The sequence below is a fragment of the Trachymyrmex cornetzi genome, unplaced genomic scaffold (assembly GCF_001594075.2).
Source record: "Trachymyrmex cornetzi isolate Tcor2-1 unplaced genomic scaffold, Tcor1.1 scaffold23, whole genome shotgun sequence".
Lineage (NCBI taxonomy): Eukaryota > Metazoa > Arthropoda > Insecta > Hymenoptera > Formicidae > Trachymyrmex > Trachymyrmex cornetzi.
In genome coordinates, this window is record NW_017296956.1 from 2,701,324 (window position 1) to 2,727,850 (window position 26,527).

The 26,527-nt window shown below is 36.2% G+C and overlaps 5 protein-coding genes across 7 annotated transcripts; 2 read left to right on the forward strand and 3 right to left on the reverse strand.

Annotated features, from left to right (window-relative positions):
- Positions 1 to 18: 18 nt before the first annotated feature.
- Positions 19 to 4,791, reverse strand: LOC108760651 (uncharacterized). The gene is made up of 4 exons (XM_018506716.1): positions 4,368 to 4,791; positions 3,155 to 3,550; positions 2,902 to 2,985; positions 19 to 2,155 (listed from the first exon to the last, which is right to left on the reverse strand). Exons 1-4 carry the CDS (start codon positions 4,383 to 4,385, stop codon positions 143 to 145), a joined length of 2,511 nt encoding a protein of 836 aa, XP_018362218.1. The 5' UTR covers positions 4,386 to 4,791; the 3' UTR covers positions 19 to 142.
- Positions 4,792 to 13,301: 8,510 nt separating this feature from the next.
- LOC108760694 (protein BTG3) lies at positions 13,302 to 16,639 on the reverse strand. 2 transcript variants are annotated; one of them, XM_018506779.1, is made up of 3 exons: positions 16,521 to 16,639; positions 14,601 to 15,316; positions 13,302 to 13,726 (listed from the first exon to the last, which is right to left on the reverse strand). In XM_018506779.1, exons 2-3 carry the CDS (start codon positions 15,051 to 15,053, stop codon positions 13,370 to 13,372), a joined length of 810 nt encoding a protein of 269 aa, XP_018362281.1. In that variant the 5' UTR covers positions 15,054 to 15,316; positions 16,521 to 16,639; the 3' UTR covers positions 13,302 to 13,369. The 2 variants fall into 2 exon arrangements, with proteins under 2 accessions (XP_018362281.1, XP_018362282.1); XM_018506780.1 differs by lacking the exon at positions 16,521 to 16,639 and adding an exon at positions 15,897 to 15,950.
- A 594-nt stretch (positions 16,640 to 17,233) lies between these two features.
- On the forward strand, positions 17,234 to 18,867 carry Hsc20 (iron-sulfur cluster co-chaperone protein HscB-like protein, mitochondrial). 2 transcript variants are annotated; one of them, XM_018506806.1, is made up of 5 exons: positions 17,234 to 17,347; positions 17,718 to 17,774; positions 17,912 to 18,287; positions 18,399 to 18,655; positions 18,738 to 18,867. In XM_018506806.1, exons 3-5 carry the CDS (start codon positions 17,931 to 17,933, stop codon positions 18,865 to 18,867), a joined length of 744 nt encoding a protein of 247 aa, XP_018362308.1. In that variant the 5' UTR covers positions 17,234 to 17,347; positions 17,718 to 17,774; positions 17,912 to 17,930. The 2 variants fall into 2 exon arrangements, with proteins under 2 accessions (XP_018362308.1, XP_018362307.1); XM_018506805.1 differs by lacking the exon at positions 17,234 to 17,347 and having other exon boundaries at positions 17,678 to 17,774.
- An 846-nt stretch (positions 18,868 to 19,713) lies between these two features.
- On the reverse strand, positions 19,714 to 22,114 carry Ak6 (adenylate kinase isoenzyme 6). Its single transcript, XM_018506794.1, has 3 exons — positions 21,927 to 22,114; positions 21,709 to 21,860; positions 19,714 to 20,390 (listed from the first exon to the last, which is right to left on the reverse strand). The coding sequence occupies exons 1-3, from the start codon at positions 21,964 to 21,966 to the stop codon at positions 20,055 to 20,057; spliced, it is 528 nt and encodes a 175-aa protein (XP_018362296.1). The 5' UTR covers positions 21,967 to 22,114; the 3' UTR covers positions 19,714 to 20,054.
- A 942-nt stretch (positions 22,115 to 23,056) lies between these two features.
- hook (hook microtubule tethering protein) lies at positions 23,057 to 26,105 on the forward strand. The gene is made up of 2 exons (XM_018507147.1): positions 23,057 to 23,205; positions 23,276 to 26,105. Exon 2 carries the CDS (start codon positions 23,703 to 23,705, stop codon positions 25,770 to 25,772), a length of 2,070 nt encoding a protein of 689 aa, XP_018362649.1. The 5' UTR covers positions 23,057 to 23,205; positions 23,276 to 23,702; the 3' UTR covers positions 25,773 to 26,105.
- Positions 26,106 to 26,527: the final 422 nt, after the last annotated feature.

The following is a 26,527-nucleotide window of genomic DNA, read 5'->3' on the forward strand; positions in this document are numbered from 1 at the left end:
TGTGTGTGTGTGTGTGTGTGTGTGTGTGTGTGGTACAACCTTACTTCAATATAGTTACAAAAAATAATGCTCTGTTATATCTTTAAAGGAACTCCCTGCTTGATATAGTCAATTGTCTTCGAAGAATTCGCTGAGATACACGTTAAGCTTTTGATCCCGCCTTATCTTGAACTCGCAGCATGTGAAGCCTCTTATGATCCTTCCTGTATTTTTCAATCGTTAATTCGGCATTGTTGGTACTTGACAAGCTCAATGTTACCGGATCCAGACTCGCCGCTAGTTTCAGATACGTCTCCTCCATTTCTTTCGTGACTTTTACCTCGTAATCTAAATCCTTGCGAAAATCCTTCAGCAAATGGTCGTCCTCAAATGTTATGAGATTTTTACTCTCGTCTATGTGCTCAGATAAGATATTAATATCAATGGGTTCATTATTTACATCTCTTTCGTTATAATCCTCAATGTTCTTCGGCACATCTCGAATATTGCGAATCAAATCTCCGTCTTGCTCCGAGGATTTGCGCTTTGCAACAGAATCGTTCGGATACACGGATGATGAATTGTCGCTCACAGTGTTCTCCACACACTTGATCTTATTGCTATCATGCGACGCGGAATTCTCCACGCACATCGATGATTGCACCCATTCGGCCACTCGTTGCAATTGATTGTCCTGCAGTAACACCGGCGGTGGCGAATTATCGTCGCTACCAGTCGAAGTCGAACCCTCGGAACCGGCTCGAGATGTCTTTTTCGCGTGCACCAAGACGGTGCTAATTTTGCCATTACTGCCACCGTTACTGCTGTACATCTTATAATGGCCAGCGTTGTCCAGCAGAATATTTTTGGAACCTGGCGTGACGCGGACCAGACAATTCCGCGGACCAGTCACGCGATTCTGACTCAAGTTGGACTTGGCGCTCGAATTGAAGGCACCACCGGTCAGCGATTGCGCAACGTCGCTGCAACTGCTAGACGGATCGGAACTAGAGATGACCATGCTGTCGCTGCTGAAACTCGGACTGGTCGTTACCTCAGTCTGACTGCCGTCGTTGTGATTCGCTACGTTGTTGTCTGGACTCTTGACCTCGATCACAGTAAATTGCGCGGCATTCTGCATATCTAGTCGCTCCGCTGACCTGTCATTCTTCCAATCGCGATCGTTGATAATATCGAGTTCGATATCGCGATTCGCTTTGTTCTTATTCTCCCTCAAAGGGTCTATTTCGGATGTCGACTTCGTCCACTTGTTCTTCCATAGCCTATCGTTAATAATATCAATGTGCGTCTGCTCCTTATCGGAGAACCGATTATCCGCACGTATCAAATTGCCGGTATCGAAATGTCCGAAGAAGTTTTTGTCACTCCAATGCTTCGCAGATCTATCGATTGGAGAATCACACTTGTTGGCCCTGAGCGGTTTCGACGCCTTGTCGACATTTATTCTATTAAGATCGTTTAATCTTGAAAACGATGACGAATGTTTGTTTTCGTGATTCTGGGACAAGTTTTTTTTATTCAAACTGGCTCTTGTAATGACACCGTCTTCCTCCATCGTATAATCCTGCCCGTTCCTACTAGCCCTACCAACAAACTTGTCTTTGATACACGGAACTTGCGAAGCGTACTTGACGTAATCGCCGTTCATGTGATGACGAATCCTGTTGCCATTCTCGTTGATCTCATAAAAGACCGTATGGGTTGCGAGATTCGATTGAAGTTTATCTTTGCTTTGATACTTATCGTCATTCAGCGTGCCTTCTGATGCTTGTTTCTCGACGCTGTATGTATAACTCTCAGAAATAGGAAACGTATCAGGCACACACGTTTGTGTCTCCGTGTCTACTGTGAGGATGCTTCTGTGACATGTGCACGTATCGCAATGTTTAGCTAAAATTCTCTCCTTCTCGCGATCTTCCAACACTTTCGCCATAATTGCCGCTGACACCATATCCATCGGCGGCTTGCTATCGTCGCTATCGTCGTCACTGTGCTTTTCCACCGTAGGCTTGGTGACATTGTACACCATCGCTGTCGGCGGAAATGTGGATATCGGCACGGTGATACTCTTTATGTCCGGCTGCGTCGTATCCTGCGTGGAGCATCGCTTCTGCGCGACGTATGTTCGCACTTTAGCCTGCACCTCAGAAGGCAGCTGCAATTTCAAAAAAGGTAACAGTCTTGAATCTTTATTTTTATTTTGAATGTCAATAACAGACGCTTATTGTGCCTTTAAACATTAACCTAAAATGCTCTTTGCTTCCTATTTATTGCTCCTTATCTCTTGTCTTTTTCTCTATTTGCGACTATTTTACATAATTGTTTCTTGTCTCTTCCGAAGATTGTCAATTTTTATCTCGACAGAAAATGAAGATACAGAATAAGAAGTAAACAAAGATAAGAGAGATAAAAATGGTAAAAAGCAAGAGACAGAAAGCACATTGTAGATTAGTCCTAAATGTTACTTAATAAACATCGACTTGCCTGTGTCAAGTTCAGAAAGACATTCTTAAATCCACGATAAATAATTTTTTTTTAAATAAAGTATGTAAAAATATCTAAACATATAATATATATCCGTCACATCATTATAATTTCTTAATAAATTCACAAATGCTTGTAGATGTAAATATAAACGAGAAATACAAAGGTTTATGCGCGCGCATGTATAAAGTTGTTGGTGCGTAAAATAAAAATAAGACGCTAACACGACGTTATAAAAATACAAGTAAAATGTCATTGCAACATTTAAGTATGCCAACACATAAAATTTATATAGAAACTAAAGAGTGAATGACGATAAATAAATAAATGAGGGAAAGATAAGAAAAGAATATATTGCCAAAATATAACTTTTAAATTAATATATAAGCATGAGATTTATATTTGACAATATCTTACCGAATCATATTTCTGACCCACGAAATTAGAAGGTTTGCATTGAAGCAACTGAATAGCCAAACTAACGTCGTTTCTATATTTTTCCTGAAAGAGAGAAAATATGTTTTTCATATAGAATGTATAAATATAAATTAATCGCGTAAGTAGCATTCTCTTTATTTATAAAATAAAGCTCAACAAGAAAAACATCAAATAAAAGATTATTATAAAAAATGTAAACACTTTAGAATATATATAAAAATGAAATACTTGCATTATCTTGAGTTAATCGATGTATCGTATAATTCGCATCGGCTAATCTGTGAGACAGAGTCGCTATGTCCTTCGTGAAGGCACTTTTCTCCGTCTCGCATTTGTCCACTATTCGCAGCAATTTATCCTCCAGATTTTGATTGACCTTTTGAACCCTCTTGTGTGCTTCATGCAAACGTGAATACTTCTCCTGCCATATCAACAGTTCCTCCTTCATGGAAGCTAATTCTCCATTTGGGAACTTATCGGCCTCGTTTAAGAATTGCGTCTCCATTGTCACAATGTGATTGTCTCTCTCGAGTAGTCGTTGGCGCAAGTTCTCTATCTCCGCATGCAAATGCATGTCACAGTGCTGCTGATTATCCTGGCTGCAAGTGCTGCACTTACAACCGCATCCCTGTTGACAGTGGTTGATATAAGCTTACCAAAATGTTCCAAATATTTTATAACAATATTACTAATTGAGAACAAGAATCAATATTTATGTCAAACAAGATATTATTGCTACAAACAGAGGAGGTAATTATTATATGTATATACAATATGTAATTATATAAAATATTAAGATTGAAAGAAACAATTGTTTTAGCGCAGTCACAATTCCATCACATCATTGTCATTAAAATGCAATTAACAAATCAGCTGTTACAATTACTCAATTACACTGCAATATAATAGCACGTATTACTATAAATAAAATTCTTGACATTAAAGAAAACATAATATTTGATGATACAATTGTTGTTTTTTGTTCTTTGTCATGGAATGTCAAGAAAGATAGAATGTTTGTGTCATTAAATGGAAAATATCCAATATATCTTTCCATCAATCTTTTATCTGCTTGATATTTCAAGTGAAATGTACAGAAAGACGCAAAGCAAGGTACCTTTACGGAACAAAGATATGAGATTTAAACGCATTCCCAGGGAAATGCATCTCGCGAGTAATCACGCGTAGCACGTACACGTGTGCGCGTGTAAAACGAATTGCTTCAATAAATCTCGGTCGAGGCAACACGAGAGATCAAGCGGATAATCGCGTGGAAAGTGAACGAGAACGTTCCCGTTGCTTATTCGAGAGGAGATCTCTCCAGGTCGAGTCATCCGTCTCGTAGTCAGCTGTCCGTCGCCACGTTGGCAATCTCTCTCCGCGGCCAGCTGTCATCGGCGGGAATACTCCGAATACTCGCGGCCCTTTAACCACGTATCACGTACCTTGCACTTCTCCGCCATGGTGACCGGTCACGCTGAGAACGGTATCGGTAACGATGCAAAAATAATGTCTAACGGCGCGAGCACTGCGATTCCGTTGGCGCCTCATAACCCTGTCCTTCCCTCGGCTCGGCGTCCGCGACGTGGAGTGCAGAAATGACAGGGCCGTCTCGCGCGCCCGCGGACGATTAATCGCGCACGCGGGGAGGATTCACACCGCGAATAAAACGCGACAGGGCATATTCTTTGTTTTTCTTTGTCTTTCCTTTATCGCGAGAAGACCGACATCGCGAAAGGAGGCCCGCTCATCGTCCGTCGTCGTCACCTGCCGTCTTTGTCGGTCGGCACGAGCCAGCACGAACAACTCCAAATCAGTGCTGTGATCGTTACGTTGAGTTTTCGGGTCCAAGCTGGGATCCAGGGATGTATTCACTTCGACCAAGCCCCGATTAACTTATGCCTGTTTCCACGAATGTAGATCAATTTTAATCCCGATTCAACTTTAATCGATCAATCAAGCGAATTGGAGATGGTAAAAGTATCGGCTTTCTCTCTTTTCTCTTCATCTTTTTATAATTTTTACAACTAGAAAGTTGAAAAGTTGAATCGGGATTAAAGTTAATCTACACTGATGGAAACAGACATTAACCGGAGATTAATTCAATTAGTGCGACGTAATAAAATATCGCTTGCAACAAAATTTTTACAATTAGCTCCATAACTTGTCACCCCAATCTAATCTTTCTATCTATTGTCAAACAAAAAATTAGTTATTATATATTCGTGTTAACAAAATAATATACGTAAAAAGCAGTACTTGATAGTTAATTGCGATTAACATATCGTTCAAAACTAAATTTCTAACTCTGTAAATCGTTCCGAATCTAATCTTTCTTTTCATGAGTCAATTAATAGCAAAGAATCAGAGATAGAAAGTAATACTTCACTTTCCATTCCTACAAAGAATTAATTCGGTTCGTGTCAACAAATTAATACAAGTACTTGATTAGTTAATTGTCAGTTAACTTAATTAGCGATTAACTCAACTCGGAGCGATCGCTTAGAGCAAAAAATTAATGATTTACCGTATACATTACTAATTACTTGATAAATTAATCACCAATTAATCGAAGTTTAATCGAATTAAGTCACGATAATATTATAAAACATTTAACAATTGGTGCATAAAAATCAGAAAATACATATACATGTGAACAGAAAATATTCGAAAAAATATGTGCAAGCGTGATATTAGTATTGATAGACTTAAATTATTTTATTAGTGTTTTACATAATTAATTATTAATATATTAACATTACTACGAAAAGATGAACAAAAATCTGTCTTTGTAAAAATTTCAACACTAATTACATAGAAACAATAATTACAAAGAAATAAAAATGTTTGTGTAAAAATTATATAGACAAATAGCTTTTTTTGTATAAGACACATAAAGACGGATAACGTATGACGCAGCGCACACTGATTTGCAAAAGTATTTATTAAATGTGTGTTACATCCCCATACATGATTTATTTAATTATAAGTCGTTAATGGCGTTAATACAATTATAATAACATTAAATGTTCACGATATCATGTCAAATAGAATACTTGAGAAATCGTCGAATCAAAGTGTATCTGTGCTTGAACTTTATAGAAAAAACTGCCACATTTCGAAACAGGACCGCGAGTACACATCGGTCGGGATTTCATAATGCAGTTGAAGTTAACTTTGCCTAAATGCACAAGTTATTCGATAAGCTAATTTTTTACGGTTTTACTGATCATCAGCACGTTGACCAATGTTGCTTCCTTTCCGATTTGAGAAATACATACGGGATTGCCAGAAGAAGTGATTAATAGTTACAAATAAATTAATTCTACTTATTTTTCAGAACAAATATTCCAACGTCTCGCGAACAGAACAATCAAATATTATCCGGTTTCTTTTGCAAACAGAAGAGAAGTGATGCCATACGTTCAAACACAGTATATCCTTGTTTCTCGGCCGCGCAAAAAATTCCGCGCAAACGTCGGCCACTATAATTTCATGTTAGTTTTAATTAAAATATTTGCATGAGTCGTTTATTGTAACAAAAAAAAAATCAAGTATAGCCATATTTAAACAGTCGTTGTAAATAAGTCATATTAGTCATATCTATCATAAAATACTAGACGTCGAATAATTAAATAAATTAAATTAATTAAATTCGATACGACAAAACGCACATTACAAAACAGATATACGATTAAATTTCCAAGAGTAAAAAATATATTACTTGCAGCGAATAATTACTTGTAAATACCTTCCTTGAACAATCCTGTGTATGCATGTATAACATTCGTATAATATTTATGTATATATACAGAGTGCGACAATGGTCGACGCTTGTTCTGATCAGACAATAATCACTACTGACAACAATGTTAAAACTCTGGTGCGGACTGTGAAAACAAAGGCATTACAAACGCAGCTTAGAATAATCCTTTCCTTTATCGCATGTAAATAAGATTATTTTATTCGCTATATAAAAAAATTTATGCAAATTTAAATATATATACATTATATGTATATGTATATATAGATATATTTACGTATTTATAAAATCTTAAAAATAAAAAGTAGTAAATGTTCATTGTGGTAGCGCCGTTAATGCTGTACTATGATATTTTCGAACGATGAGAAAAATTATACTGCAATAAAATTAATATGATAATAAAACTAACACATGTGATAATACATAATTACAGTCTACAACATTGTCATATCTCATAAGAATCTCATATATACGTATTAAATAAATTACCGGTAATTTCTGTGATAACTACGAGAAATATCTATTAAGCTCAACTTGGAAAATATCGCAGCGTTGCATCCCCAGCGATGGATATCAATCATGTAATTTTTTCTCTAGAGTGAAAACATGAAAAGTGACATTTTTTTATGTATATACGAATGTACGTACATGTACACACATACATACAACAAATTTTCATTTCTCACGTTTCCACCCCGGGGAAAAAAATTACATGATTGACACTCTGGTCTCGAAAAGGCAATTCTGTTTCCTTTTCCTCTTTCTATGTTTTTTTTTCCTCTAAATCGCGACGCGACGCGGTTTGTAACGCCTTTGATTTCGCAGGCTGCGTTAGCAATTGACGCTACATCATAAAACTACGTACGACAGAGGAAACCCTTATCTATTTGCTGTGCAAGTAGCATCGGCCGCGGCCGAGAGTCCTACGCGACCCCGATCGGTGATCGTCACTTCGCGTTTACGGTGCGAACACGAAGCGCCGACGTGTCCTAATCGAGACATTCCAAAAGCGCTACGTCTAGCCTGGCCACGTGAGCAGACGCATTCAAGGATAAAATTTGATTGATTAAACACGACGGAATCGTACATTCTCGTTAGCCTCGATTGCAAAATGTATAAGAGACGTAGTATTTGAGTGTCGTGTGAAGTACAAGACATGGGTACTATCGAAAGTATGCTGATAAGTAATTGTTGCTGAAATGTATGATATTACATCAGATAAACGCGTAAAACAAAGTGTGTCGAACGCAGCCGTATTGTATCGGGTACTTTTTTAGAAATGCGCAAAGATCGTACGACAGAATGAGCAGAACAGCAATGGTTTCCCTTCCTTCCTTCTTTCTTTCAATCGTCGTTTTAATTATTCAACATCACGTAATTTTTCTCTCTCTCTTTCTTTGAAATTAACGCAATCCATTTTCATGGAAAGAACGATTTTGATGAAGTACCACTAAAAATTTAGCTAGATACCTGCAAATCTAAAATCAATTTTAGATCAAAATAATTACGTAGAAATCTCATGATAAGCCATGTTGCAAAAATTTTGATATTCTTGCAACCAGCTTCAGTCCTATATAATTATTTTGATTTTCAGATCTATATCTAGCTAAATTTTTAGATACCTCAGCAAAACCATTCTTTCCATGTGTCAAGATAAAATTTGTCCTTTTAAATATAACTGCAATATTAGCAAACATTTTTTTTAAGAATTCTATAAATAAATGTACGTCCTTCACCTATTCGGATTTACGAAAGGTTACAAATTGTGTTTTTTTTTAATTTACTATTTACAAATTAAGTTAACAGAATTTCTTCCGTGATGTTAATATAATTTTTCGCAGATCAGTAAAATCTTTAAAATATAAAAATCTTATTAAAATATAATAAATTATCTTAAATTCTTCAGAATGCATTGACTCGTTCCGATTTAAATGAACAATTGACAACCACATTTTTATAGTTTACTACTTTATCTCGAAGTTATATTAGAAGAAAATCGGACTGTTTTTCTCGACATTCATCTAGTATCATCGCAATAGCTATGCAAGAAGAAATATCCCTACAACGTATGACACAGCATTAGAGGAGATATATATATGTATATGTATACGTTTATATGGTGCTTTATACCCTACAATCGAAATGATCCAAACATTAATACGTTCTTAGATATGCGACAATCCGGTAAATATCCGGTCGGTTGTCTCATCAATGTCTCATTAGTGGAGAATTCTGCGTGTCATGGAAAATGTGAAATACGATCTCGCTCTCGTGAGTAAACGCACGACGAAATAACGTGGTATACAAATCAACGAAGTCACTTAAATGCCGCTCGGCAGTTTTTTTTTTTTTCAAGGGAAAAAGGCACCGATACTCGTGCTCTCCTATAACGCGATTTAACACTTTGAATCCACCGATCGCGCGACACGTGGCGTCAATTCGACTCGCGCCTCGCGACCGAGATCCTTTTATAATCTATTATTCGTTTCATCGACTTTCCTCTTTCAATACTACATCGTATGAATGCAGAGTCCCATTTAGATGTACAAGCCTGATAAACCGAGCCGAAAATAAAACGCAAAACAGAGCCGCTTGATTCAAAGTGCTAAAACGTCCGGCGAAAGTAGGATAAGTACAAAGTGGTTTCGTGGATCGCAAACCGCTGATCTGCTTATCGTACTAATGTTCGTTCTGATCATCTCACGCACATCGCATTCCAAATTTTCTATTACAAAGGTTTTTTTTACGCGAGTACATCTGTCTACTGCGTTTTACCGTTTGAACACGCAAGGCACGCAATACGCGCGCGTGTATATATGTGTCTGGCTCGTATAAAATAATTGACTACCTACTTATCATTAAGAAAAGGTACGTTGTTGTCGCATTCGGTTTCTTCTTACGTGTGAACACAGTTAGAAAGTTTGGAACATTTCAAATGTTGAGCGCCTCTCCTTCCTTCATTGATATATACATACATATACTTTTATGCGCGTATATATGTGCATGTGTGTACATATATATGTGTGGCTACGCCATATATATACACGTATGCACATATATATATACGTGTATATATTATATATATGTATTATGTAAGAATATTAATAAAAGAATATGTCCGAATGCAATATTGCTTAATTCTACAATACATACATATACTGTAATATATTTATATATATGTATATATAATATCTATATATATATATATAGACTTTCCATATTCCTACATAACAACAACATAACTTCTCTGAATAAGGTTTTAACAAATTGAACACAAAGTTCCTACACTAGGGCAGATTGCATGCATTTAGCGAACGGTGCTAACTGTAAAACTGTGAAAGTTGCAGAATTGCGCTACATATGGGACGACCTGGTTCACACCGGCTTTTCTTCATCGTAACGGAGACACCGTTTCATCGTCTCGATTTTATCTCTATTACATAAACCAAATTATCTCGAGACTAATAGACTGTTAAATGTAGTTTTTCTAACATTATTGATGAATTTATCTAACGTTATAATTAATTCACGTAAGCAAAAAGGTTGGCTGTGTTGCAATCTATTCGTCGAAAAGAAAACCAATTCACTTTGCTGAACGCTAGCAATCATTGTCTCAAAATGGAGGCGTTTGAAATGAAATTGCGGCACTTCCGTTACACGAAACAAGGCAGCGAGAAGATATTACGACGAGTCATTCTATTCCTTGATTAAAATGTCATCTAACGTAGTCTATTTTTTTACGATACACATCTAGATTAATCTTCGTCATTCGCGTCATCCGGTAACAGTGATATACCAGTCCGTATATATCGGGCTATAATTCTCTCTCTTTACCATGCGATATTAAATATAACGTACTCTCCGATCCCCATGATTTTACCGTGTTATCGAAACGATTATTTAGAAGTTAATCCTGTTATCAGTTAGTGCGTAGTAGGAATGCACCTTGTGCTTCTCAGAGATTTTTATCTCGAAATTGTAGACACATTCGTAATGTCATTTGTTCACGTAACACAAATTGTTCCTTCGAGAAGATTCGCTTTTATTCATTGTACAACAAATATTGCACAATGTTAATTGCACATCTCGAATTAGGTCCGTCGAATCCTCAGCATTTCAGATAGAATATCCAAAAATCGAAAAGTAACGAGTTAAGATAGTAAAATAATTTTACAAGATAAGTTACAGATCCAATTTTTAACAAATTCTACAATCTGTAATTCTCGTTTCACATATTCTATAAAAAATAAAAACCATTATCAAAAAATATCTAGAGTTTGATGAATTTGGTTCTTCTAAATGTATAATATAAACATAAGCGTATGAAAACTTATCAGACAAAATACGTAATAAATTGTATATTTCTATACTACTGACTATGTATTAATTATAATTCAAAATCTATATAAAAACTTCTCTAGCTGTTACGTAGAAATTAGATGATTAATTACGCATAAATCTGACTAGTTGTCGTGAAATTAAGTTAAATGTTTAGAATTTATATTCTGTCTCGAAGGAACAACTGATCTTACAAAATAAATCACAACTAAGAATTACACTTTCCGACATTGACTTTTCACTGACATATTCACGCACAGTGTATATATGTATATAGTATATATAAACATAACACACCCATAATAAAAACAAAAAATACGTACGTCTATTATGTATATAAAGCCAACATATGTATAAGTAAATATATATTATTGATGTCTCATAAATTCTCTAATAATATACATATATAAAAGGCCGAATGTACATTCACACATTGATATTACTATTCATTGATGTTGCACTTTGATGAATGCGCGTTAACTCCGCATAAGAAGCTGAATATACACAAACAACGAATATACGCAAAAACATTGAAGTTAAAAATAATATGTGATTCACAAGAATGAACTTGAGACGCTCGTTCGTGTCAAACGTGACAACAATTTATCTAAACGTCTGCACATGGCAGCGCAATTAATTTTAGTGTCAGCTTCGCTTCGTTGATCCAACAATAGCACTGATCATTGATAAAAATCTCAATAGCGGCAGTATTTTTAAATAGCAAATGTAGATTTTTTTCTCCAAGCACGGAAATTAATAGAATGCATTCGCGACTCTACCCTTACATGAGAGGGTAGAACGAATTTGTTCTTACACCTTGTTAGACGATATAATAAAATAACATATATGTATAATCAAATTTATCCAAATCAAAATAGAAATCAAGATTCTACTGAAATCACGTTTATCACGCAATCACAATCGATTGTAATAATATATATATATATACACACGAAATAAAAGGTAACTTTTTAACACTTCATTCAGTTCTTTACAATGTATAGCTAATAATATGTAAATAAAATCTACTATAGAGCAAATAGTCATATCGGAACAAAACCGGTTATTTATAGTCCAGTTTAAATTAGACTATAATGGGACAAATAACGGGATTAATTTCGAAAGTTTTCGGACTTGATGTCGACATTCCTTTTGATGTAAAATAAAACTTTTCTGTACTTCACACACACATATGACGTATTATTTATTACAAAAATATCTTTTCAATGTAAAATAAAAAAATTTTAATCATGGTCTTTTTAAGACTATACAGCTGTACGCATAACGTATGGGCCGTCCTGGATCACCTTCGGAAGATTTGTCGGAGGAAACTCAGATAAACCGTTTAAGAAATACATAAAGTTATAGCCTTTGTCGGTAAACATAAATATATTATCGTATGCAACGTGGCAAAAAGTCTGTGTTCTTTATCGAAAAATTCTCTGAATTGGTGATGCTCACGGTGCAATAGTTGAAGTGAAACAAACTATATTTATTACACTTTAACTTATTGCACTGATGTATACCAGTTCAGGAAATTTATCGAGAAAGAACAGACCTAAAATAATAAACTTATATCTTATTTTATACCATAAATAATTTTGTACCAAGTTTCAAAACTTTCGAAATTATTCCCATTCTGCCCTATTATAAACTATTAACGCTTAAAAAAATGGCGTTGCCAATTCAATTATACAGATTCAATAACGCATTTGACAACAATAAATGTAACAAAACAGATGTAACAAAGCAAATATACAATTCATCAATTTGCGATTGATTAGATAAACAAATTTTCTCAATTCTTAACTCTTTGATAGATTATCACGCGTATATTCCGAATAAAGTTTAAGTTATTTCAAAAATTGATCGGAGAAATAACTTGTCATGATATGACATCTATTTCCATTTCACGTATATACTGCGTTGCTTATTATTCTATTTGAATTGCTATAGTGCACTAGTATATCTTTTTACAAGCAACCTTGCATCCGGAGTTAAACATTTACTCCAATTTTTATTATATATACGTAACGTGTAATAATGCAATACCTCTCATAAAAAATCGTAAGCCTTAGTTCGAACAAGGTCATTTGTAATTACAGGATGGATAATTTTCGTCACTGAAACGCGTTAATAAACCTGTTCCCAATATAAAAATTTACATTTACATTCTCTACCTGCATAAATGTCATTATGAATACATTTTAATTTAAATACTTTTAATAATGGATTCAATAATATTTTCTGGAAAACAAGCAATTACATTTTGTGTCTTTCAAATTTTCTGTTTTTTTTTTCCAAGAAGAAACAGGTTTCTTAACTATTTTCTTAAAACGATTCTCTTTATACCTTAAGAGCAGCTTTGGGAGACCAATGGTGGAAACGGGCGGGTCCTGCGGGATAAGAAGGTTGATGTACCCACTTGTTCCCTCGGTGTCCTATAAAGGGTGGAGGAGAAGGGCCACCGAGGAAATGCGGGGGCATTACATTGTACCATGGCTGGCTGATTGGATGAGGGCCGTAACCCATACTGAAGGAATGGCCAAACCACGAACGATTTCTGTTCAGATGCAATCTAGGACTGTTCAAGTTGCGCCTCTTACCTGTACCGTTATTGCTATGCTGTTGATTTTGATTAGCGATGCTTAATGGTTTTGATTTCGATTGTTGTTGTTCTATACTTGCGGTTAGAGGGGATTTCTGAAATTATAATACATCGAAATATTATTTTATATATTTTAGAGATATTACATCGAATATAGAAATAGATTGGGCATAAAAAACAGAAGATAAGAATGGAATGATAATATAATTAATAGTAAATATAATTAATAACACTAGTAAGGTTTCGTTTATGCAAGAATACATAAAGACTATTTTTAGGATAATTTCGGATGCCGAACCCGAATCTGCGAAATATTTCCATCGGATCAGGTTTCTGAGATACAAAAGATAATTTTTACACAATATAGTAAAGTTTTATTAAAATCAAAAGACAATTCACAAGAACTAAACGTTTAATTTTTGTTTTTTTATATGACTTTGGATTGGTTTCGCTTGCCTTGCTCATCACTTGTCGCATTCAAATTATTCGCAATGAAATCTTAAAAATGACATGCTATATCTTAAAAATTCGACCTGATATAAGTTTTCTGGAGACAGATTCAAACTCAGCATCCTAAAATACGTTTAAAAACTTGTTTCCTTTTTTGATACATATTAAAAATTATTAAAAATTTGTAAAGCAATGTAATTATTTCAAAAACTAATAATTTTAATTCTTCAATTTGTTTTGTAAATCGATAATTTTATGCAACCTATTTGGCATATCAATTTATGATAAGTAGATTGGACGAATATTTTATAAATTTTTCAAACATTTTGCACAATTGAAAAAATATGTAACAAGGAATAAGATCATTTATAAATTAATGAAACTAAATATTTCTAAGACAATAAGTTTTTCTGAATACACATTTATAAAAATTCTTTTGTTCGCTCTATTAAATTTAGATTCATATTTGCACACCGCATAAATATTGTAAATTCAATCTTTTAATGTATCAATACTCACCTGTATCTTGATAGACCCCACGTGGGCTGACTTATTCTCGTTCTCTATGTTCTCACTATGCTCGGCTTGAAAAATGGGTACGGTGTTTTCTTTATCATCGAATGATGCCAACGTACAGTACGACCCCTTGCTCTCGCCAAATCGACAGCAGACTTCGTTAGGATCAACCCACAGCGTCAATTCCACCGGTAATGCCAGGTCCTCGTACTTGACACCAGCGGCGTTCGCGGCACTTTCCAGGGTTGCGTCTCGACGATTGTGGCCATTTACGCGAATGCAACGGTAGCCCTGGCCTTTAAACGGTTTGTCGGGGAACCAGTGATTTTTGAAGCGTTCCGTCAGCAGTTCGACCAGGTGCAGCTTGAAGCATTCCAATTGATCGGGACTAAATTTTTCGCTTTTTTCGATCAGATTTACTAAGAACAGTACCGCCGCCTTGATCTCGTTGAGCATTTTGTCGCTGTTGCACACCCGGATTACAGGCCACCTGGACGCACCTCTCGCGATACCACAATAGCAAGCTCTTGGAAACTAAAGTACCATTCGCCCAAGTCACGGTGGAGCACATAGAGCCCTTCTGCACCGTTGCAACGCTCGAATTTCTCAAGATCTATGTTTCGGGCGTGAATGGTTGGGGTCTTGGCTGCACAACTTTTGTCGCTGTACAATTTTGTGTTTGTTACGTAATCCGTGTATTCCGCTAACGCTGCTACAATCTGTGCACAAACAGAAAAAAAAAAGAAAATATTAACCGGTTGTATAATGCATCTCAATACTTTGCCTCAAGATTTTTGGAATCGGCTTATCGGGCTGGAATGTACGACCCAATGCACGTCAAAGATATCTTGCGCCACAGTAAAAAGAGATATGACGCACAGATAGGTTCATTTCCTAACTTTAGCTTTCGTAGCAGTAAATATAAACGTGGCGATATAAATTACTTTCCATTAATACACAAGTGATATTGAATAATAAGTTATATATTTCACTCTTAGTATTTTAAATAAGTCATAGTATTTTACAGATAATGACGACACTACTTATTTTAGTGACAAAGTTATCGCATAACACATACCATACACGTTTATAAATCTCACTTTTAATGTAAGATAACAAAAGACTCAAGCTTGTGCAGATTGTAAATAAAAACTCAGTCGGATCTCACTTGTTAGAATGAAAAGGAACGTGCATTCAACCGAGTTACGACATTAGAAATGAGAATTGTCTGAGATTTGATGTAAATGGAAAGAAACTATAAATATGATTCAACGTTCTCAATTGGAAAGTAAAATCCACCTTCCAAGCCGACCCATCTGGTAATGCTCTACATTAGCACGTGGAACCGGAGCACGAGGCATGCTCCACTTTCCAGTGCAACGAAAACAAGCCGCGCTCCAAAACAGTTCGTGTTTCGGCACGATGCTTTCGACGCAACGCGACGCGACGCGCAGCCACATGTCTGATCGGGCCGAGATCGACGCAACCGATGCCGCGCGATCGAGGACATCGTTGCGTCATCCGGGCGGCCGGTCGCGTCAGCACGGATAATCGGGGGCGCAATATGTTATGCACGCGAGTCAGGTTATGCAGTTAGAACGGCTAGGCAGGTTAGGGAGATGCGAGAACGCGGAACGGCTTGCGTCGCCGATATCGGACGATGCGTTCCCCGGCGACGTCGCGAGACGGCACGAGCACGACTCGCGATCAGGTCGCCGTAGACAGATCGTTACCGTCCTCGTGTCAGATAACTGCCGTTTACCAAAATGCGTGCGACGTGTGCATCTCGTCGGGATAGACGGATCGCGCCTCATGAATATACACTCGATCGCGGAAACGCCGTGCGCGAGACGGCGACACGAAACCCAGCATCGCAGCATGAATCCGATATCGTGACTGATAATAACGTTAAACTGATCTTACGGATCAGCGACGACGAAGACTCGTTGCGTTGCCAGCGAAGCCACAGCCACTACGTCTTCTCTCTTTCTAGTTTCTACAAGTAAACGTACCCGACCTAACACGTGTTACGTTGCACCCGTGATCACAGAACATGCTCCCGACGTAGACGTCCGTCCCTCGTGGCTGCTTGTTCACAAATAAAGCTGACTTTTCAATAACTTTTCATGTGCGGCACGCTGCGACAGCAAAATGTTTGATTGGATGATCTAAAGGCCCGTCTACAATACACGGAGTAAGAAGTAAGAGTAAGAAATTGACCAATCACAGTCGAATGTGAGAAGAATAATCGACTGTGATTGGTCAATTTCTTACTACTTCTTACTTCGTGTATTATAGACGTCGCCTAAAGGTGCATTCACATGCAACCGTCAAGCAGCGGAAACCAATCAATCAGCTGGGCGGTGGTGTATTTTTTAGTCCGGATCTTCATACGGGTAACAGAGCTTTGATAGCGAATGATGGAGATAAATTTTACCCACAATCGGCTTTTCACCAATCAGCGCTCTGTGTTATAGGCCTTCTACAATAAGCCGTAAGTCAGAACGTCAGAAGTCTTAACCAGTCTTAACCAAGTCGTCCAAGTTGGCTATTGGCCAACTTCACCGATTATGACTTAAGAACTTAGAACTTCTGACTTGTGGCTTATTGTAGAAGGCCTATTATATTCAAGATCGTCCTAAGTACAGTCTTAAGAAGTCATGAAAGCTGTATTAGTGTCTTGAGACTGTACTTAAGACAGTCTTGAAATAAGAACGGACTATGGATACCGCCCAATAGCGCTGCATCTTGTCAGTATAACGGATTTTCTAACTTTACTGGGTGTTCTACAATGTGCTTTTTGTTTCCTTTTTCTTGCTGTTCGTCTCTTGTCTTCTTGATTAAAAAGGCAAGAGACAAACAGAGACAAAAAGCACATAGTAGAACAGCCCAATAGTGGAACAGCCACAAGGATATATCCACACACTTGCATAGCCCTCATAAACATATACATAAAGAAAATAATCCAATCACATTTTACATGCGACTTTAAAAGAGGAAATGCAATTGGATAATTTTGTTTATGTATATATGCAAGTTTTGTGGATTTATCCTTATAGTCGTCAACTTTAACGCTTAATATCTTGGCTCGCGGGGCTGACCTAACGTTTTTTCTTACAGATTCTTTCGTTTCGAACAAAAACGCGTCAAATGAGCCTAATTGCATCAAAATCGGAGGTACAGTCCGTATTCTAAATAATTACCTTTATTTGTTTAAAATAATAAAACAGCAGTTTGTTTTCCAAGTAATAGCATAAGATACAACATTTTTATCGTTGTGTTGTCCTTTTGTGAAAATTATTTATCTTTTTTAGATTATAAAATCACTCCAAAATGTTTTTGGTAAGAGTCATTAGAAAATCTGCGGTGGCAGTGAGCCCAGTTAAGCAGAAATGTAAGCTGTATTCACATCATGCACCATCGAGGACAACGATTCATTCTACTATTCCTTTGAGATCCTTGAGATTCTGCAGTGACAGTCCACCCAAGTGTTGGAATTGCGACTATGTATACAAGTCCGAGTTATTCTGCTCAAAGTGTAAAGTATTGCAAGAATTGCCACGTAACTTGAATTATTTTGATATCATGGGAATTAAAAGGGATTACAATGTGATGAATGAGGAAATTCATAAAAAGTATAGAGAGCTGCAAAAAATATTGCATCCCGATAAGTTTGGTAACAAATCTGTAGTAAGTATTCATCGAATAAAATTTAGACGATCTTCTCTCTCAGAAGTTTCTTAATTTATGATAATTACAACTTTCTTATCTATAAGTGAAACTTGTTTTAACTGTCCATAGAAAGAAAGGCAAATTTCAGAGAAGTTGTCGTCTCTAATAAATAAGGCTTATAGTACGCTGATGCATCCATTAAAAAGAGGATTGTATATGTTAGAATTAAAAGGTATATCGATACCAGAAGGCACTACCAGCTTGAATCCAGAATTTCTCATTGAGATTATGGAACGTAATGAAGAGATAGAAAACGCAATAGAGGACAAAAATAAAGTCTTGAAGCTGGCCAAAGAATCTAAGGAACTGCTCAATAAAATGTCAAAGTAATCTCCATTTTTCATAGCTTTAAATCTGTATTAAAATCGCATTTAGTACTTAATGTTATTTCTATTCTTTTTATTTCAGGCAAGTGGCAGAGGCGTTCAGTAAAGAAGATATTGAAACAGCAACAAAAGTTTTAATAAAAATGAAATATTATGATACCATAGATAATAGATTAAAGAAATTAAAGCATGATCTAGGTATAGTAGAATAAATATATCATTTACTTAGTTGACTTATAAATGTATTGTTTGTTGTTTACAAATAAACTTTTTTTACATGAAAAATTGTAATTTTTTTGTTAGCTGTATAAAATGTAAAATAATGTTCTTCTATTGTATCATACGTATACTATACTTATGTGTCTGTACATGTGTGCATGCATGTATTATATATATATATATACCAGGGTTGGTAAAGACTAATGTTTTTTATTAAGAATAAAACATATTATGTTTCTTCTTGAATATGTTTTTAATGCTTCAAATATGCTTTGAACAGTACTATAAAAAAACATTTAAAACATATTAAAAACATCAATTAAGCATGTTTTAAACTGTTTAAAACACGTTTTTTACCAACCCTGATATATATACATTTATGTGTGCTTATATGTTTGTTATATGTACAGATGTTTGCTTAATAGATTTTAGAACTTGTACAATCACATTTTCTTGTCAATAAGTTTATATATTTGTATTAAAGTTACAATCTAAATAAGTATATAATATGAGAAATATATATTTATTATATAAAAGTATAGAAATCGCTTATATTATGCGAAAGCAAAAATCTAAAGAATCAGGTCAATAATCGAGCAAATTAAGATGTATTAGTTAACTAATTAAAATATTTATTATTGTGTATAAATTTCAATCGATTGATCAATATTTCGTTGTTGCGAAAATCTGGTGACAATCAAAGTCAGTAATGTAAAAGTGTAGTGTCAATCATCGATGATTTGTTGAACGAAAGTCAGATGACAATTGGAGGGGTGGCACCCAGTTGGACACGGCTCAATTGGACACGAGCCACTCACAGCGCCTGAGACTACAAAGCTCCTAGGCACTTGGTCGCTGTGATTGGTGGTGTCCAATCGAGCCGTGATCAATCGGGATCACTCCGATCAAAAACGCACAAATTCAAATCTTGCGTTAACAGTACTACATTAGCGACTACACAATATACAATAATAAATATTTTAATTAGTTAACTAATACATAATAATTTGCTCGATCATTGGCCTGATTCTTTACTGTATAAATCTTTATTGTATAAACATAATCGTGAGAACTTTACATGCGAAAATATGTCATTTATTATTTATTGATATCCTTTACTCTGATTAATAATGAGAAAATAAGTCTACATAAGAAATACTTAATATATATTTTCTCACTTTTACTTATTATCTATTTTCCATTGCTCTACCCACTGGCATATTCTATCTACATTGACTATCAGCTCATCTGGAGTATCGTTCGTTAGTTCATGCACTATTTCTGGCTCAAATGAGTCTTTTGCTTCTTGGACAACAATTTCAAAAATTTCAGCTTCTACATTACTCTGTAATTTCTTCTTGTTATAGCCCCTTTCTTGTAGACGGTCGTATAAAATAGTATTGTTTGTTCTGAGCACAAACACAATGTCAAACCAACTTACAGGGAACAAGTCGGCACTGTGATAGTCCACGATTTGTCCTCCTTCTCTCATCCAATTCTCCATAAGTTTCAGTAACTAGAAAGAAATATTGCAAACAAAAATTCATATATTTAACATGTGACCTAGACGATATAATCTACAGAAAATATTTCATAATTTCAATTTAACCAAACTTCTTAGTTAATTTTAAATAACTTAACATTATATGAATCATCAATAATCCACGATGTTTTTATTTGTTCATGATATTTATTAAATAACATGTACACTCATCAAAAAAATTATCGCATACATAAATTTATATCAAAATTTAGCATAAATTTAAATAAGAGTAACTGCGAAAAACGGTCGCATTTAAAAGTCTTTTTTTCATTTTCAAGAGTAAAGTCTGTACTTTATGAAGCTTTCAATGGATTTTGAATCTATCATTATCCTTATCTGACATCTTTTAAAAAATAAGGACCTGTTTTTTTTTAAGAAATTTGCATAGTTTGATGCAATCTACGGGGCAGAGTAAATTTTCTCGTATGATATAAATTTACCTATGCGATAATTTTGTTGACAAGTGTATTTCATGATTTAAAAAACTACAAAAATTGTAATTATACAGATCAAATCTAATGTTCGTATTACACTAGCAACAGACAATTGCATTGTGTTTATGTTTCTTGGACCCAATTCTACTAATGTAAAATTAACTTAATTCTCGATTTAACTTTAATTTCTCCAAATTCCAAGAATTTCTTAGATTCAGAATTAAAATATTCTTATAATTAAAAAAAGATAAATAATAAATTGAAAAAACAAACATTAAAGTTAATCTTATGTTGATAGTACCAGGCCTTAATCAATTAAACAGAACTTTTACTGTCAAATGTTCAAGATGACATGATTCGATGATCACTTTCGATCATCCATTTTCATCAATTATTACCTTGAGGAAGAATTTTAGGCACAGGAATTGCGTTTAGTGATAATTACATATTATTGCTACTTAGGTATAATTTTAAATTTATAACGATAATACTTTGATAATGACCCAATAGGGGTCGAAACGTTTGTTATTTATTTAACACACACTTCAAAAATATACATTATTAACACGTACAACTAGCTCGGCTCCTAGCCCCTTTCTTTTTATATAACTATTTATTAATTTATTGAGCCTTTTTAATTTATTATTTATTAAAAAGTTACTGCTAACCAGCATCAATGTATCAATATTGCATACATTTAATTATGCATCCATGTATAATATCAGAAATTATTTTATGATTATATTTCTTTAATAGCCTAAATATCAAACAACATGAAAGTCTAGTGTGGATCACGAGAGGGTTATGTGACATGGAACATATTTATGAAATGTAACTATGGCTACAAGAATAATTACCGCGTCCTCGTCCAATACGCTGCATTGTAACTCTTCGTCATACTCGCCCACACATCCAGTCTCAATAGCTACTTTACTGACGTCGATCCAATTTAGCTTAGTTTCTTCCTCCAACAAATGCGCCATCAAGCTCTTGCCAACGCCAGGTGTACCTAAAAAAACATTAACAATAATTATTGAGGGAATTTATACTAAATAACAACAATGCTATGACATACCACATATCAAAATGTTAGGTGCGCTCCTACGCATGTTCATCTTGTATAAATACGGATGTAACAGCAATCAGATTGATGCTAATTTTTTTCTTTCCTTATTAACGCGACTACAGCGTAATCATAGTAGAAGGGATGACATGGTGTGATGAGTGTGATCACTTTGCAAGCATCTCTCTCTAAATCTCTGCCGTCTCTGTCTATGAACAGAGAGAAACCTGAGAGAGGACATGACAGCCCAAAATCTGTAACCGCAAAAATGCTGCCGCGCACTACTGCCCTCTGACAAAGTGGATGTAAACTACATAGCAACGTCCACTTTTCTTATGGCTTTTGTACATTGGACGCGAAAACGCTTGCCGCGCGACAAAATGTGATGCAGCAATGGTACATATCCACTGAGCGCGTCACGCGACACGAAAGAGAGAAAGAGAGGGGTATAAACTTCACTCTTTCAAGTAAATTATATATTTATTCTACTATATCTAGATCACACACACACACACACACACACACATGCTTCAGTTTCTTTAATCTATTATCTATTATCCAGTAACAAAAATATATTGTAAGTAATGAAGGTCGTGATTTAACATATTTTTCTAGTTATAATTGTTAAATTTAGGACAAAAGTTTATTGTTATTTTGTTACTATAATAAAAGTTCTCTTCTAACGATAATTATTTAATAATAACATTAAGGATCACAGAATAGGAATCTAAATAATTATTCTATCCTAAACTGACTACTATGCACATACAAATGCACACACACACTCATACATAAATACTTTATTACGTATCCTGTCACACCATCGGGCCTTCGTTTCTTGCTCCCCTTTCTACTTTTTTATATAAATATATTGCCTGTTCGTAAATACGTTCCGGATCGATCAAACTCAATCGTTGGAATCTGTTGGAATCACTCCTGCTGTTCGAACGCTGCTGCCATGAAAGATTATTAAAAAATCAGCCGTGCGACAGCTGGATACCCAACAATTCCAATCCTTAATCCGCAAACACAATAGAGTAGTAAGTTTTAGTCTTAAGGAATTAACCAATCATAGTCGATTATTCTTCTCACATTCAACTGTGATTGATCAATTTTTTAATACTTAAGGCTTACTACTCTTGTGTTTGCGGACTTGGAGTTTAGAACTTCCACTTGTCACACTTTCCAAAGGAAGAAACGTCAAAAATTCCCACTGGATCCACGTTCCATAAGATCTATTACGGTAATTAACAAGACAAATCCTGCTGTGGAAATCGTGGAAAAGATAAAGGTAATTCGTGGGGGAAAGAAGGTGCGAGATGCATATAACACTTATGTCCGAACCTTGTTTTATCTCCCAGGTGTGAATACGCGGAGGAGAACGATGATCAGCCCGGACGTTCCCCTCATCGGTTGATGTGCGCCATGCAGGATAGAATTATCGCGCGCTACGTGCACGAGCTGTTATCTGAGGCGGTGCTCGAATTTCGCGACTTCCGCCTCGATAAAACGCTATCGAATCGTAACGGCGCGCGATGACAATGACCGTTTTGCATTTCTTGGTTAGCTGGAGTACGCACGCGAGCAGATAATCCTTGGTTCACCACAGTCCTCGGATACGTGTGATCTGCGGCACAGTATCCCGATTCATTTCGATATTCGATATACGGGATTATGAATTCGACCGAGAATCGCGGTCACAAGGACAACACGATTAACGGAATTTGACGAGATCTATATCATCAGCGAGTCTCAGAACTTTCCCAGGTCCAGGAAAAAAGAAACGAAATGGGGGACCATCGGCAACAATTGGACTACTTGATCAAGTGGTTGGCTACCTTCGACCTTCAAGCGCCACACAATTCTGTGGAGGAGATAAGCGACGGTGTTGCCTTGGCCGAAGCCTTAGCCAAAATCGCACCAGAATGGTTTACAGCAGTATGGAAGGCAAAGATCAAGACCGACGTAGGCACCAACTGGCGCCTTAGAGTGAGCAATATGAAGAAGATTGTAGAGGCCGTGATGGAGTACTATGTGGAGTGTCTGAACCAGCAACTATCCAACTACGTTAAGCCGGACGCGACCAAGATAGGCGAGCACTGTGACAGTGACGAGCTGCGCCGCTTGCTGCAGCTGATCCTTGGCTGCGCCGTCAATTGTAACCAGAAGCAGCTACTCATCACCAGGATAATGGGTATGGAAGAAACGGTACAGCAGGTGTTAATGCAAAGTATCCAGGAGGTGAACTTCGAGTCTCTAGTGCAAGATGTGCCAGACAGTGCTCAACAGAGACTCTATGCTGATTTCCAGGCGGCAGTGGACATGAGAGACCAACTGGCACAGAAATGCCACGAGCTCGATCAACAGCTCTCTCTGTTGCAAGAAGAGAAGATCGCATTAATCACGGAGAATAAGAAACTCCAGGAGCGGCTGGACGAGTTTGAGAACCCGGAAGAATCCTTTAAGTATTCCGAGCGGAAGCAAGTGGAAGCATTGAAGGATGAACTGTTCAAGATGGAAACGTCCAGGGATGATTATAGATTGAAAGCAGAGCTGTTGGAAAAGGAAAATTTGGAACTGCAGTCGAGAAATGAGAATTTACAAAAGGCGGCTGACGAAAGAAATCACCTGAAGGACGAGGTGGATGCCTTGACAGAATACAAAGATAAGGTAGAAAGGTCTGAAATCATGATAGAGTCATACAAGAAGAAGATAGAGGACGCGAGTGACCTTAAGAGACAGTTAAAAATATTGGAAGATAATAGTAAAGAGAATATACAATTCAAATTTAAGTACGAGGAAGAAGTTAAGCTCACAGCAAAGCTACGTAATCATCTGGAGTTATGCAAGCAACAGCGCACAGAAGCCCATCACAAGCTGGATGAAAAGAGCAACAAGTGCGATCGGCTGGAGTTTGATTGCAAGAAAATGGAAGCAAAGCTGGGCGCTGTAGAGAGGGAGAGAGATCGACTGATTGTCGAAAGGGATACCTTAAAAGAAATGAACGAGGAGTTGAAGTGCATGCAATTGCAAGCCACCGAGAACATGGCAAAACCCAGCACTGACAGCACCAGTGTTTCCGGCTCAGAAATGATGCCATTTGAGGTGAAAGAAAAACTGTTCTGCTTGCAGATGGAAAACAAAATGATGAAGATAAAGTTGAACGGCAATGAGGACAAGCTGCCAAACATACAAGCATTACTTGAGGATTCCGAGGAACGTTTTAACACGAAGCAAGAACAACTTCGCAAGGCAAATCAGAGGATAATGGAGTTAGAAACTCAATTGGAGGAAACGGTGGGTACTCAAGTTAGCAGTGACAGCAAGAGTGACAACGTAAGTCCGAATCAGAAGCTGTCGCAACTGCAGGACGAACTGCGGAAAGTGCAAGCTGACAAAGAACGACTGACGCTGCAGCTCGAGGAACGTGAAAGTGCTTTGCAGACTCAGAAGCAGGAAGCTTTCGCTCTTCAGGAGAAACTCACGCGGAAGAAGTATGAGAACGCCGCGCTGGAGGAACGCCACAAAAAGTATATTGAGAAGGCCAAGAGTGTCATAAAAAGCCTCGACCCGAAGCAGAATAATTCTTCGCCGAACGAAGTCATCATGTTGCGCAACCAGCTGATGGAGCAGCGTAAAATGATCGAGGACATGGAACGTTCCATGAAAGAATCCAGGTTGCTGCGAGAGATGGAAGAGAAGTTGATGGTGACCGCCTTTCATAGATTGGGCGGGAATTGCCACAGAGAGGTGATGGATCAACGCCTTGCGGCGCTCAGTGCGGGACAGGGTCAATCTTTTCTAGCTAGACAAAGACAACCCGTGTCGAGACGTTATCCGCCTTATAATTCGAAATAAGGAAACGAACAAAAATAAGTTGACTTCACGTTTAAGTATTATTATCATATAAAGTAGTAAATGGTCGTTTGAGGTGATATTCTCAACAGTGCGATAAATATGATACCACATTTGAATTCATGAACTTGATCACAGATTTATTCAACTGCCCATTTATTCAGCGTCATATTAACTCGTACCATAATATTAAAATGTCACATTTATCTCCCTGTTACGATTGTCTCAATTGATTGTATTTCTTTCGATGTAGATACAATTGAATGATTCCGAATAAAAGTAAAATATCTCCACTTTTTAAATAAGTAAAAAGATTGAGAGATGTTTTATAAAGTCTTGTGGAGTTAATAATATAGAAACTGCTTACAACTGTTAACAAATGAAAACTTTTTTTTCTATATATATAATCAGATTTTCATTCAAAATAACATAAAAAAATTTTCTAGCTATTAGAGATGTGCCAACATGTTCCTATATCTTTAATGAGTATGTAAAAAAATAATCGCACAAATATCTCCAACAGTTAGAAAAGCAAACTAAATTTTTGTACTAGAATTGTATCTATATCGCAGAGGTTTACCATCATTATCTTATCTCAATCAGATTTTCAATAAAAGATATACATATTAAATTGTAAATAAGATTATATATAGGTATGGGAATGTTTTACATCGCGTTAGGCTAAATATTACACAAGATGTTAAATATTCTGTAATATTTTAGAAATTTTATCCCATGTAGAGATATTTTAAATACTT